The 15,340-nt window shown below is 41.4% G+C and overlaps 1 protein-coding gene across 1 annotated transcript; it reads left to right on the top strand.

Moving 5' to 3' along the window:
* Positions 1 to 11,186: 11,186 nt before the first annotated feature.
* On the top strand, positions 11,187 to 11,777 carry LOC138898449 (secreted RxLR effector protein 161-like). The gene has a single exon (XM_070184516.1). The coding sequence runs from the start codon at positions 11,187 to 11,189 to the stop codon at positions 11,775 to 11,777; it is 591 nt and encodes a 196-aa protein (XP_070040617.1).
* The last annotated feature ends 3,563 nt before the right edge of the window (positions 11,778 to 15,340 follow it).

Raw genomic sequence — 15,340 nt, 5'->3', positions numbered from 1 at the left:
TACAAAATTTAGGGGGAATAACTTTATAGAGATATTACATGGTTATTTAAGCAAATGAGGGTACTTCTTTTTCATTTCATTCTCGGCTTCCCAAGTAGCTCCTTCGACTTGTTGGTTTCGCCATAATACCTTCACGGATACAATTTCTTTGTTTCTCAACTTTCGGACCTGTCTATTAAGAATAGCAATCGAAATCTCTTCATATGACAGTTCTTCACTAATCTCAATGGTCTCAACCGGCACGATAGCGGACGGATCTCCAACTACCTTCTTCAACATGGACACATAGAATACCGGGTTCACTAATGACATCTCAGGTGGTAGATCAAGCTTGTACGCCACCTGACCTATCCTTTGAGTAATTCTATACGGCCCGACATACATCGGACTTAATTTACCTTTCTTTCCAAACCGCATGATCCCCTTCATGGGAGATACCTTTAAGAACACCCAATCATCTTCCTTGAACTCTAAGTCTCTACGACGAACATCCGAATAGGATTTTTGACGACTCTGAGCAGTTTTCAACCGCTCTTTTATGATCTTAACCTTTTCCATAGCCTGATGCACAAGGTCTGGTCCTATTAGTTCAACTTCTCCAACCTCGAACCACCCAATCGACAATCTACATCTTCTACCATACAAGGCCTCAAATGGCGCCATCTGAATACTGGCATGGAAGCTCTTGTTATAAGCAAATTCTATGAGCAGAAAATGATCATCCCAGCTACCCTTGAAGTCAAGAACACATACACGCAACGTGTCCTCAAGCGTATGAATCGTCCGCTCTGCTTGCCCGTCAGTCTATGGATGGAAAACCGTGCTAAGATTTACCTGCGCACCCAAACCTTGCTGAAATTTCTTCCAGAAATTAGTTGTGAACTGGGCCCCTCGATCGGAAATGATAGAAACTAGAGTGCCTTGAAGCCTGTCTATTTCCTTGATATATAATTGATCATATTGTTCCGCAGTGTCGGTGGATTTAACTGGTAAGAAGTGTGCTGATTTCGTGAGTCGATCCATGATAATTTACGCGGAGTGCGCGGTAACCCTACCAAAAAATCCATGTTGATAATTTCCCATTTTCACATTGGAATTTTTATACTTTGAGCTAACCCACCAGGCCTTTGATGCTCGGCCTTCACTTGTTGACAGTTTGAGCATTTTGCCACAAAGTCTGCCACACCTCTCTTCATGTCATTCCACCAGTAAACTTCCTTGAGATCATGATATATTTTTGTAGAGCCTGGGTGCACGGAATATCTAGAAGTATGAGCTTCTGCCATGATTCTTTCCCGAAGACCATCTACATTTGGAACACATAGTCGTCCTTGGTATCATAATGTACCGTCATCCATGCCAATAGAAAAAACCGTAGTCTTATGTTTATGAATCCCTTCCTTCATCTGTACCAACACTGGATCGTTATATTGTTTCTCCTTGACTTCTGCCACAAGCAATGATTCCGCCCTATTTCGCACAATCACTCCCCCTTCATTAGAGTCCGTAAGACGAACTCCCAAACCGGCCAACTGGTGAACCTCCCGAGCCAAGGGCCTTTGACATGCCTCCAAGTGAGCCAAACTACCCATAGATTTCCGACTAAGAGCATCCGCCACCACTTTAGCTTTCCCCGGATGATATAAAATGTCGATGTCATAATCTTTGAGCAACTCAAGCCACCTTCTCTGCCTTAAGTTCAATTCCTTCTGTTTGAAAATGTATTGAAGACTTTTGTGGTCCGTGAATACATCTACATGGACTCCATACAAATAACGGCGCCAAATTTTTAATGCAAAAACCACCGCCGCAAGCTCTAAGTCATGAGTTGGATAGTTCTTTTCATGATTCTTAAGTTGCCTTGAAGCATATGCTATAACCTTACCATGTTGTATTAATACACACCCAAGACCGATCCTTAAAGCATCGCAATACACCACAAACCCCTCGGTACCCTCTGGCAGGGTCAATACCGGCGCGGAAGTCAACCTTGATTTCAATTCCTGGAAGCTCCTTTCACAAGCATCGGACCACTGGAACTTAACCGCCTTCTGCATCAATTTAGTCAATGGGGAGGCAAGAGTGGAGAACCTCTCCACGAACCTCCTATAATACCCGGCCAAACCCAAAAAACTGCAAATCTCTGTTGGAGTAGTAGGTCTAGGCCAATCCTTCATCGCTGCAATTGTTTGAGGATCAACCTTAATTCCTTCTCCGGAGACAACATGACCTAGGAATGTAATAGATTCAAGCCAAAATTCACATTTCGAGAACTTTGCATACAATTGGTGTTGATGAAGAGTTTGCAGAACTGGCCTGAGGTGGTTGGCGTGATCCTCTCGACTTCGTGAATATACAAGGATGTCGTCAATGAATACTATCACAAATGAGTCAAGTAATGGCTTGAAGACTCGATTCATAAGATCCATGAAAGCTGCCGGGACATTTGTTAGCCCGAAAGACATTACTAAAAATTCAAAGTGCCCATACCGGGTTCTGAAAGCTGTTTTCATAATATCCTACTCCCTTACCTTTAATTGATGGTACCTGGAGTGCAAATCAATTTTGAAGAAGAACTTAGCACCTTGTAATTGATCAAACAAATCATCTATTCTAGGCAATGGGTATTTGTTTTTGATTGTGACTTTATTGAGTTGTCGGTAATCAATACACATCCGAAATGATCCATCTTTCTTTCTGACAAAGAGAACCGGTGCGCCCAAGGCGACACACTCGGTCGGATGAAACCTTTTTCTAGCAAATCCCTTAGTTGTTCCTTTAGGCCTTTTAATTCTGCCGGCGCCATTCTATAAGGTGGAATGGATATAGGCTGCGTGCCCGGCATCACATCAATCCCAAAATCAATCTATCTGTCTGGAGGAATTCCAGGGAGCTCATCCGGAAACTCCCCCGGGGAATTCATTCACAATTGATACAGATTTAAGGGTAGGCACCTCAGCAGTGATGTCCGTAACTCGGACCAAATGATAAATACACCCCTTCCTGATCATCTTCGTGGCCTTAAGGTGAGAAATAAACCTACCTTTTGGCATAACATTATTCCCCTCCCACTCAACAGCTAGCTCGTTAGGAAACTCTATCCTCATAATTCTGGTTCGGCAATCGAGTTTGGCAAAACATAAATAAAGCCAGTCCATTCCCATTATTACATCAAAATCAATCATCCCTAGTTCAATAAGATCGGCCATGGTATCCCGACCACTCACCGTGACAACACAATCCCTATAAACCTATGCGGCCATAATAGACTCACCAACCGGAGTAGATACAGAGAACGACTCATTAAGTTATTCCGGTTCTATCCCGAAGCTCGTAGCAACATAAGGAGTAACATAGGACAGAGAAGATCCGGGATCAATAAGGACATACACATCATGAGATTGAACAGTCAATATACCTGTGACAACATCTGGGGAAGCCTCAGCACTCCGTCAACCACTCATAGCATAAAATCGGCTGGGTCCTCCCGAACTCTGTGCACCATCCCTAGCTGCACCACGTCCTGTGGGTGTTGGAGAGCCTAGAGCTGGAGGGGGTGCTGAAGATGTAGCAGCTGTAGGACTGGATAACTGAGCTGTGCCCTTACCTGCACCCTGACGGGATGCACGACACTCCCTCTGAATATGGCCTCTCATTCCGCATCCGTAACATACTGGCATGTCTAGGTAGCAGACTCCAGAATGTATCCTCCCACACTTAGGGCATGGGGGCCTCTGCTGCTACTAGAATCTCCCTCCTGATCGGCCCTGATGGTAGGACCCCCTGCTGCCCTGACCGGGCTTAAAGTGACTCCCATGCTGCTGACCGTGCCCTGATGGCGGGGCACTAGCTGAAAACTGAGCATAAGATTGGGACGGCCCTGATGATCCTCCCCGAAAAGCTGATCTCCTACCTCCAAATGAATCCCCAAGGTTGCCCGCTGATAGGGCCCTATTACTACTTTCCCGTTCCATCTTGAGTTTTAACTTTCGAGCCTCCGTAGCTTGGGCAAATGCCACCATCTTTCCATAGTTCATGTCAGAATTTAGAGCAGCTGTGGCAGCCTCATTAATAACCAAAGGGCTAAGGCCCTGCACAAATTGACGCACCCTAGTCTCTATAGTCGGCATCATATGAACAACATACTTTGACACCCTACTATAGTAATGCAGGAATCTATCTTGGCACCACGAAACCCCGAGTTTTTCATTAAAATTTTTACGGGTCCTTACAATAGGATTGCCCGAAATATCCTCAGGTTGCCTAGAAGACCTAGCCTTCTTACGCTGACCCTCATCACGATTCTCGTATTGCTGTCATTTCCGATCCTCCAAATTCTGAGCATAAGCCTGGATGCGGGAAATATCCATACTATCAAGCAGAGCGGCCGTGAAATACTCATTAATCTGGTGCAGCCCAAGTCCTACTACAAACCGATGCACTCAGTCACTCATTTGATCCACAATCGAGGGGACATACCTCGCCAAGGAATCAAACTGGAGACTATACTCCCGTATACTCATATTCCCTTGTTTAAGAGCCAAGAACCTGTCTACCCTTGCGTGACGAATCTCTGCCAGCAAGTAATGATGCAAGAAATCCCCTGAGAACTCTTCTCATACCGCTGGATATGCATTTGACCCTCTAGACAATTCCCAAGTTTCATACCACTGAATCGCAACATCCCGCAATCGGTATGAGGCCAACTCTACTGACTTAGTGTCTGATGCATGCATCACCCTCAAAGTCCTCTGCATCCTATCAATAAAGTTTTGAGGGTCCTCATCCTTGTTGGATCTGGTAAACACTGGAGGGTCCAGGTTGATGAAGTCTCGAACTCTCACGCTAATAACCCTGTCAACGTGACCAACACCTGTACCTACCTGGCGCTGAGCCTGAGCGGATACCAATCTAGTCAACAACTGTACTGCACTCCGCATATCCATATCCTCATCCTGAACAATAGGTGGAGGTACTGTGTTTTTCCTCATCTCCTCGGATGCTGGCGAAATCGGAGAACTATACGAGGGTGTCGTATTTCCCCTCGGGGCCTCACTCTGGCCCTCACTAGACATTGATACTCTACTCATGCCCTCATCTGCCACTGATTTACCCTTATGACTAGCCGTAGCTTTCCCGGTCATAGGCATCGCTGTATATATGAAGCAAGTCAAAGGTCAAGGGCTTTATTCCCTATGACTCTGCTCTATTGCACCATCTAATATCAAGAAGGAAGGGTAACCGGTCCCTAAATGCCTTGTAGTTTCCTGCTTATATAACGTGGTTCACAACATATTCATAAACATGACTCTACTAGACACAACTTGCATACAACTCTAGGATAGAACTGCTCTGATACCACTTTTGTCTCGACCCAAATCAGAGGGCCATGACTGGCACCCGGTGCCTACTCAACCGAGCACCACATACCTTATCCTTTTTTTTTTTTACTATAAGACTCGTCACGGGACATGATAGGCCACATCTATATATATAATTAACAATATTAGGACTTAACTCACATAACTAATTCAAAAAAAAAGATTTATATAGATACATAGGGGCCGCCAAGGCCATTGACATGTCATACCTAAAACTAATACACAGGACACTGTCTGCAAAACCTCTAAGAAAATATGACCATAATATATAAGTCGGGACAGGGTTTCCGACATCCTCATAAAACAAGATAACCTATATAGAACGTGACTCGACAATACTACATGAAGATGTTGAGCTCACCAACCAAAAGCTGATATCTGGAGGCAACCTACAGTGGATGGTACTCACCTCGCCTATCAATACCTGCATGGCATGAAACACAGCACCCCAGGAAAATGGACATCAGTACAAAGAATGTACCGAGTATGTAAGGCAGAAATGAAATACAGTAATAAGATACTATCTCGGGGAGGGATAAGAGTCAACTTATAACCTCTGACTTGCCGTTGAGGGCCATAACTTATAGAATAAGACCCATCTCATATATATAAATAAAACTACAATATAATAATTCTGATTACATCATTCTCGTGACATTAACTGCCCAACTGATTAGTGGTAACTGCCCGACCGGCCATAGTGCAGTGGTAAATGCATAACTGCCCGACCAGCCATAGCTCGGTGGTAAATAAATATGCATGACTGCCCAACCGGTGGTAAATATTGATACATAACTTCCCAAATGGTGGTAACTGCCCGACCAGCCGTAGCATGATGGTAAATGCATGAAGATGCATGTATATATATCACTATATTATAAACATTAACATCTTTATCATATATATCAATAGAGACTTAGGAACGTACTTAGACATACTTGAATATAACTTTACAGGAATGAATAACATAGACATCCTTAATTGCTAAGAGTTGAACCACTTATGGAATATCATTACGTTTACGTATCATTACTTGGATAATGCCAAAAGAAGAAAGGATTAGCCTTAGCATACCTGGGGTAGGGAAAAACCCGTATGGTATTTTTGAGAAGAATTGCACGTACTCCCTTAAAATTGTAAAATATCACGTTGCTTTAGATGCTATAAAATCTCTGTTTGAATTATTGAAGATCCGTATCTTACTTGTTGAAATCTCTGTTTGAATTAAAGTCTTTGCTGTTCATTAAATTGTTGGAAGATACGTAGCTTCAGATCCCCCCCCCCCCAATTTAAAGTTTGTGCTATTCTCTTAATCCTTGAAAGATAAGTACCTTTTGAATTGTTTCAAAGACATGTAGCGTTATTTGGATTAAAATTCCTTATGTTGGAATCGGTTGCCACATACCCATAATGACTAAGAGTCATATATTTTGGGTAGTGGCTTGCTGCCACGTGGGGAGGGGGGGAGGGAGGGTAATCTTTATCCCATAACTTATTAGTTAACTAGGTAATATCCCGTTACCTTAAAATTATAAAATATCACGTTGCTTTAGATGCTATAAAATCTCTGTTTGAATTATTGAAGATCCGTATCTTACTTGTTGAAATCAAATCTCTGTTTGAATTAAAGTCTTTGCTGTTCATTAAATTGTTGGAAGATACGTAGCTTCAGATCCCCCCCCCCCCCAATTTAAAGTTTGTGCTATTCTCTTAATCCTTGAAAGATAAGTACCTTTTGAATTGTTTCAAAGACATATAGCGTTATTTGGATTAAAATTCCTTATGTTGGAATCGGTTGCCACATACCCATAATGACTAAGAGTCATATATTTTGGGTAGTGGCTTGCTGCCACGTGGGGAGGGGGGGGGAGGGAGGGGGGTAATCTTTATCCCATAACTTATTAGTTAACTAGGCAATATCTCGTTACCCGATAATTAACCAATTACCCACATAATTAAGAATTATATTAAATTACTTAAAATACTACTCATTGTTTATAACTTTATACATCATACTATCATGGTCATGTGGTACCATATAAAATCAATACACACACTATTATTTCATTACAACATTCATGTAAAAATACATATATTTTCTCAACTTTTAATTTTCCTAATCTCATATAAAGAATACAAATTTTCGGATGCTTAATTCTTAAAATGATAAAAAGATAACCTTCTTTTCTTGTGAGAAATTAATTTCTATCTTTACAATAAAGAAAATCTCATAAACTTTCTCATATTATATGTATAATTGAAAGTAGTAATATTAATAACTATAATAAATCATATTATTATTTTTTTCTTAAACCATTTTACAAAAATGTTCCACTCAAAATACCATATATATATATATATATATATATATATATATATATAACGGTATCAAGGTTGTTAAACTTACGTGGTCTTACAATGACATAGTCACAAATCATTTATAATCTCATGAATAGTCTTAATTCCTTCAAGCTCATATGGATTACTACGACTTATCCTAATATTAAATTACGGGATGTAACACTTATTCTCCTAAAAACTCATGTCTTTGGCAAATGTGTTAATTGATGCTTATCACAGTCTTATAAATGATAAAGATGCTTTAACTGTGGAGTTAGGAGAAGGAGAACAAACCAGAGATGACTTAGTAATCGTTGTTGTTGATTTAAAGGAAACAATTGAGAACCTGAAGAAAGAGAAAGATGCCTTAGATGAAAAAATTGCACATATAGAACATGAAAGAGATGAACTAATGGTCGTTGTGGTAGACCTAAAAGAGACCCTTGAGTGTGTAAGAAAAGAAAAATAATTCTTAATTGAGAGAGTTGCTAACATTGAGCATGAGAGAGATGACCTATTAATGGTGGTAGTTGACTTGAAGGAAACAATTGGGGAACCTAAAATAGAGAGTAGGCCTAAAAATTCTCAAAAGGGAAAAGAAGTTGCAAGTGAGGCACACATTAAGATTGAAAACGAGTTAAATTCAGTGAAGTCTAGTGTGTATGCTGAGCTTGAGAAAAACAAACAACTTCAGTAAGAACTAGGTAGAGTGAAAAGTGATCTTGAAAAATCACTCAAGTGGACCTGGTCCTCTGATGCTATCACTGCCATGTACACCAATAATGGGAAAACCAGGCAGGGGATTGGGTTCCAAAGGGAAAAGATTCCCTACAACCCTCATAGCAAGTACGTTACTGTACCTGACAATTAGCTTTGCATTCATTGCGGTAAAACTAGGCACTTTAAAGAAAATTATATGGCCAGATTTCAGTCACAGCAAAAAAAATAATATTTTTGCTAAAAAAGTAACTACTGGTGGAGAACCTGGTCCCTCATATAAAAAGCACATAATGCTTGCTTGGACCAGAAGATCCCTCATCCACCCCTTTCCTCATTACAAGGGACCCAAACTCATTTGGGTTCCTAAGTCTAACTCCTGATTTTCTTGTGCAGGGAACGGTGAAAGGAAGTAGCCTACAATGGTACATGGATAGTGGCTGCTCAAAGCATATGACTGGAAGTACAAATGACTTCCTTTCACTTAAGGCCCTGCAAGGAGGGAGTGAAACCTTTGGAAATGGCAAGAAAGGATACATTCTGGGAGTTGGAAGGATTAGGAAGTCTCTCTCACACTCAATCAAAAATATGTATTATGTGAACGGGTTGAAGTATAGCTTGCTAAGTGTTTCCCAGATTTGTGATAAGGGAAACAAGGTGGAATTTGTGTCAAAAATATGTACAGTCACAAACCTAGTGACTGGTGAGGTGGTGCTAATGGCAAGAAGATACAAAAATATCTATGTTACTGATTTTGAGTCTCTGCAGAATAGTGATCTCAGCTATCTAAGTGTTGTTGTTGATGATGCTGAATTATTTCATAGGAGGCTGGGTCATGCAAGCTTCACGTTGTTGAACAAACTGGTCAGAAAGTACCTGATTCGTGGTCTGCTCAAGTCAAATGTCAAGGATCACAAAGTGTGTGATGCATGTGTAAAAGGCAAGCAAGTCAGATCCTCATTCAGGCCCAAGAAGGAAGTCAGTACCTTAATGCCACTTGATCTTTTTCATATGGATCTATGTGGACCCATGAGGGTGGCAAGCAGGGGAGGAAGGAAATATATCTTCGTTATAGTTGACGATTACTCCAGATTCACCTGGACTCTATTTCTCAGAACCAAGGATGAAACCTTTGAAGTGTTTGTTGCTTTCGTCAAAAGGATTCAAGTAAAGATGGGTAATAATGTAGCTTGCATCAGGTTTGATCATGGGACAAAGTTCGACAATGCCAAATTAGATGATTTTTGTACTGAAAATGGTATCACTCGCAATTTTTCAGCTCCAAGAACACCTCAACAAAATGGTGTTATGGAGAGGAAGAATAGAACTCTTGAATACATGGCAAGGACAATGTTGATTGACAATGGGATCACAAGTTATTTTTGGGCAGAAGCTGTCAATACTGCTTGCTACTTGGTGAACAGGTGAATGATCAGGTCCCTTCTGAACAAGACTCCATATGAATTGCTGAATGGAAGGAAGCCCAAGCTGACACATCTAAGGACTTTTGGGTGTAAATGTTTTGTCCTCAACAATGGAAAGGAAGCTCTTGGAAAATTCGATGCCAAAAGTGATGAAGGAATCTTTCTGGGATACTCATCCCAAAGCAAATCTTACAAAGTATACAACAAAAGGACTCAATGTGTTGAAGAGAGTATTCATGTGATCTTTGATGAATCTCACCTCTCCTGTGAGAAGAACAGACGTGTTAACCAAGATAGAGAACCTTTATCTATTCCAGGTGAAGTTATTGACATGGCAAATGGAAAGGCAGACATGATGAGTCATGTAAAGGAATCCAGTGAAGATGATGCGAGTACACCTCTATCTATTGGAGAGGAACCTGGTCCCCTAATCACACCAACTGAAGCTGAAAATAGAGTTGTTGATGCAGTCCAAGGTACTCCACTTGCTGAAGTAAGAAGCGCCCAAGAACCTCAGTCAGACATACTTGGGTCCTCTGCCAATGAGATTTAGATACCAAATTGGAAGCACAAAAGTTCACATCCTCTTGTCAACATAATCACCCCTCTTGAATCAGGAATTCAAACTAGATCAAAAGCAAGAAATTCACTTGCCTTTTCAGCCTTTCTTTCCCAAATAGAGCCCAAAAATATCAAAGAAGCGTTGAAAGATGCAGACTGGATCACATCCATGCAAGAGGAGCTGCATCAATTTGAAAGAAACAAGGTATGGAACCTGGTTCCTCAACCTGTAGATCAAACTATCATAGGGACCAGGTGGGTATTCAGGAACAAACTTGATGAGTTTGGAAATACAACAAGAAACAAGGCAAGACTTGTAGTTCAAGGCTACAATTAGGAAAAAGGGATTGATTATGATGAAACATTTGCTCCAGTTGCTCGAATGGAAGCTATTAGAATTCTTATTGCCTTTGCATCTCATATGGAGTTCACACTGGTCCAAATAAATGTCAAAAGTGCATTTATAAATGGCTACCTGAAAGAAGAAGTTTATGTCAAGCAGCCTCCTGGATTTGAGTGTCACGAGCATCCTGAGCATGTATTCAAGCTGGACAAGGCATTGTATGGGCTAAAGTAGGCTGCCCGGGCTTGGTATGAAAGGTTATCAAAGTTTCTTCTAGAAAATGGCTTTACAAGAGGGAAAATTGACAACACTCTTTTTCTAAAGAAATGAGGGAGGAACCTGCTCATTGTTCATGTATATGTTGATGATATAATTTTTGGAGCCACAACTAACTCTCTTTGTGAAGAGTTTGCAAAACTCATGGGGAGTGAGTTTGAGATAAGTATGATGAGAGAATTAAATTTCTTCGTGGGACTTCAAGTGAAGCAATCTCAAAAGGGAACAATAATAAGTCAGCGGAAGTACATCAAGGAGCTGCTAAAAAGGTTTGACATGGAAACATCAAAAGTTATTGACACTCCTATTGTCACAGCTACTCGTCTAGTCATGGATGAACCTAGTTCTCCTGTACACCAGACCATGTATAGAGGGATCATAGGGTCACTCTTGTATCTCACTGCAAGCAGACCAGATATTGTGTTCAACGTGGGACTTTGTGCAAGGTTTCAATCCAATCCAAAGGAATCTCATCTAAAGGCTGCCAAGAGAATATTGAGATATCTCAAAGGAACGCATGACCTGGTTCTCTACTATCCCTCAGATGACAACTTTGATCTTATTGGGTATGCTGACACTGATTATGCAGGATATCTGGTAGACAGGAAAAGCACGTATGGAATGGCACATTTTCTGGGTTCTTGCCTAATCTCATGGGGTACAAGGAAGCAAAACTCGGTGACACTCTCAATTGCAGAAGCGGAATATGTAGTAGTTACCTCTTGTTGTGCTTAATTGTTGTGGATCAAACAGCAGTTGGAAGACTTTGGAGTTTTGAATATGTAGTAGTTGCCTCTTGTTGTGCTCAATTGCTGTGGATCAAACAACAGTTGGAAGACTTTGGAGTTTTGAATATGTAGTAGTTGCCTCTTGTTGTGCTCAATTGTTGTGGATCAAACAGCAGTTGGAAGACTTTGGAGTATTCTCTGATTGTGTGCCTCTCTTGTGTGACAATACAAGTGCACTCAACATGGCCAAAAATCCAGTCCAACATAAGAGGAGTAAGCACATTGATGTACATCATCACTTCCTCAGAGACAATGTTGAAAAAGGGCTCATCTGTATGAAGTTTTGCAATACTGAAGATCCGATTACAGACATCTTCACCAAAGCTCTGAGCAGAGAACATTTTGAAAGAAATCGTCTGGCACTGGGGTTGATAAAACCCAACTGAGAACTTGGTCCCTCAATGATTGGTTATGAAAGAAATGTACATGTAAAATTAGCTAAAATTGTTTTTCTGGCAAAGTCTAACTCGTTTCTATACCGTTACAGGTAGACACACATGATGATTACAGAGCAGCTGATGTAGTGCATACTGGTAAAATGGGTTAAGCTTACATTTGCAAGACCTGTCAGGGAACCTGGTTCTCCTGACATAGGTTAGTAGCTTCTTTGTTCTCTCATGCACAATTTTGAACGGTTAAAACAAGTGCCACGTCATCAATATGTCAGTTACTATTTCTTTGCGTCCTTTGAACCCAAACGTCTCACCCATTGAGAACCGACTCAACTCCCAAAATAGCCGCCCTTTCATAACCGGTCCCTCATCCATCATAAATACATCTATCACTGTCACAACTCCTCCCATCATATTTCAAAACCCCATTCTTCTGCCTCTCTTCAAACTACCAAATCCCTTCTCCTCTTCTCACCATGGCTGAAAATCAAACAACCTCGAGTGTTCCAAGTGACATCCCCATTGAATCCTCACCTGTTGAAACACCGATATTAGACTCCTCACCCTACACCACTGCTAACCAAAACCCTAGGACAGAGTCAACCCCACATTTCGTCTCCTCTTCTACCCATTCGAGTTCTGGTTCTCATAGGAGTCGCAAAAGATTTGTAGCCCAGAGCCCTTCTTCTACTTCACCAGAAAAGGGGGATGAACAAAGTACTGCCGACAAAGAAGAAAATCAGGAAATTTCAAGTTCACCTATGAAAAAGGGGTCAAAGGTAGATCAGACTGATAGTTCCGAGAAGTTTGACTCAACAAAAATTGCTCCTGATCTTGTGTCCACAGGTAACACTCCTTCATCTACTGAGTTTTCCATAGATGTACAAGAGAAAGAAGCAATAGAGAACATGCTATCTATAGCTAATGAAGGGGTTGTTATATAAGGAATTGCGGATGGGTCTGAGGCTCGGGGGAAGAGTCTAAAACTATGGTAGAGGGTAGAGAGTTTGTGTCTGTTGAACAATCAACACATGGGGTACCAACCGAGGGACCTAATCCCTCCTTAGAGGATCCTACTCAGGGATTCTCTTAAGAACCCCAGGTCAGTATTGATCCTGCTCTCTCCCTTCATTTCGATGCCGAGCCTTTGTCTGTGATTGTGCCTAGATGAGATCTGATTCTGAAGAAGTAGTTTGGGAAAGTGAAAAGGATTTTGATGACATGCCAATTTCTAGATTGACTAGGCATAGACCAATGGCTGCTCAAGAGTCTACTCCTAAGTGACCTAGTACAAGGTTGCAAAGGAAGAAGGCTCTTGAGTCTGTGCTTAAGAACAACCAAGCTAAGTCAAGGAGAAGAAAATTAGTGAAAGATGAAAAATTTATGAGCGAGAAGATAGTGCCAGTTGTGTATGTGGATGATGAAATAGAAGAGGAACCTGGTTCCTTGACTAGAAAGCGCTCACAGAAGCATGGTCTCCCCAAGCCTAAAAGGGGATCTTCCGTGTCTGCTGAAAGTCTGAACAAGCCTGATGATGCCGTCGCTAGTGAAAATATGGTGAAAGAATCTGGTGATAAGTTGGTAGAAGAGTCTACTGCCAGGGTGATGGAAGAATTGGGTGAAAAGTCTATGAAGTCTGATGAAAAAGGAAAGAATGTTCACAAGTCTACTAAGAGAAAAGTTGATACTGATGAAGAACCTGGTTCCTCAAAGAAGGCCAAAGTTGGTGATCCAAGAAGTGCTGGGAAAGAGAAGTTGAGGAATCAAAAAGTCTGACATTTTGGAGGAGGCTGGTATGAGACAGCTGGTTGAAATTTGTGAGTTTCAACAGTGGACACATTTGTTCACAAGTGATGCTCCAAAGGTGTATGAGGAGGAAGTTCAAAGTTTCTATACCGACCTCTTCAAAGTTGAGGATGATCACATATGTGTGCTGGTGAATGGAGTTGACATGGTAATGGACTCTGTTTTGTTGGGATCTATTCTGGGTGTGCATGCTGAAGGGCTATCTAGTGTTCAGGGATCTTGTTCTCAAAATTTCAAAAATGCCATCCTGAAGGACAGAGTAATTCAGCAAGGGGAACGGGTACAGAAGAAGGCCCTCCTTCCAGTGTACCAACTGTTATTTAAGATAGTGAACAAGGTCTTGCTCCCTCGTGCTGAGAGAAGATCTATCACTTCTCGTGCAGACCTGTTCCTCGCGGAAGCACTGGACAACTTCACTACCATCAACCTGCATGGGATCATGATAGAGCACATGCAAAAAGTGGCAGATTTTAAAGATGGTAACCATGGGTTGCCTTATGGGTTCCTTCTCGCCAAGGTCTTTAAGTACTTCAAGGTTCCTCTGGGACAAGCTAAAGTGGGCACTAAGAAGCAAACTTTTTCCAAGTCTACTCCGGAAGAATGTGAGGGCATTGATAAGGCTGGAGGAGTTGGAAGCACTTCTACCATTTCTCAGTTGATCAACGCTCAAAACAATGCTACTACTCAGATAAGGATGTCAAAAACAAGGAATTCTATTCTTGAGAGTCAGTTGAGTCATCTTCAGGAGGCACCTGGTTTCAGTATCTCTCGAAATGAAGAGGTTGCCCGTCTGACCAAGGAGAATGCTGAGCTCAAGAAAAAGGTGGAGGACCTAAAAGAGAAACTGCTCAATGAGCAAATGTCGGCGAATGCTCGAATAGATCTCGTCCTCCAAACCCTTGCCTTTGCCTCTAAGCCCTCTCCTTTCAGTGCTCCATAAACAGTATCCCCTCAGTGTCAAGTCTTAAGTATTAGTTTTCTATGATTAGTTTTTTTTTTATGTTTGCGGTATTTGTTTTTGTTGTTCTGAATTGCGGATGGTTATCATCAACATTGACTCTGCTCCCTGTTTTCAAATCCAATTTGTTTAATGGAAGCTTTTCCCTTTTTGCTATATATGCCTTGTCTTTATGCTCTATTTTTAGTCATGTTGTGTGCACACAAGTGGCATTTCAAGATAGACTTCTTTCTACTATAGACCTGTTACTAATCTTTTTATGATGCCAAAAAGGGGGAAAAATATTTTCGGGGGGGGGGGGGGGGGGGAAGGATGGGAAACAACTTCAGGGAGAATTTTGGAAATGCTGGTTCT

This window comes from Nicotiana tomentosiformis, chromosome 9, assembly GCF_000390325.3.
Source record: "Nicotiana tomentosiformis chromosome 9, ASM39032v3, whole genome shotgun sequence".
In the NCBI taxonomy this organism is placed as follows: Eukaryota; Viridiplantae; Streptophyta; class Magnoliopsida; order Solanales; family Solanaceae; genus Nicotiana; species Nicotiana tomentosiformis.
Note: the sequence above shows the minus strand (reverse complement) of the source record. Positions and strands in the feature narration are given on the sequence as shown.

Excerpts from the sequence above, each read along its gene's own strand:
- LOC138898449 (XM_070184516.1), top strand. The coding sequence starts at position 11,187 with ATGGGGAGTGAGTTTGAGATAAGTATGATGAGAGAATTAAATTTCTTC.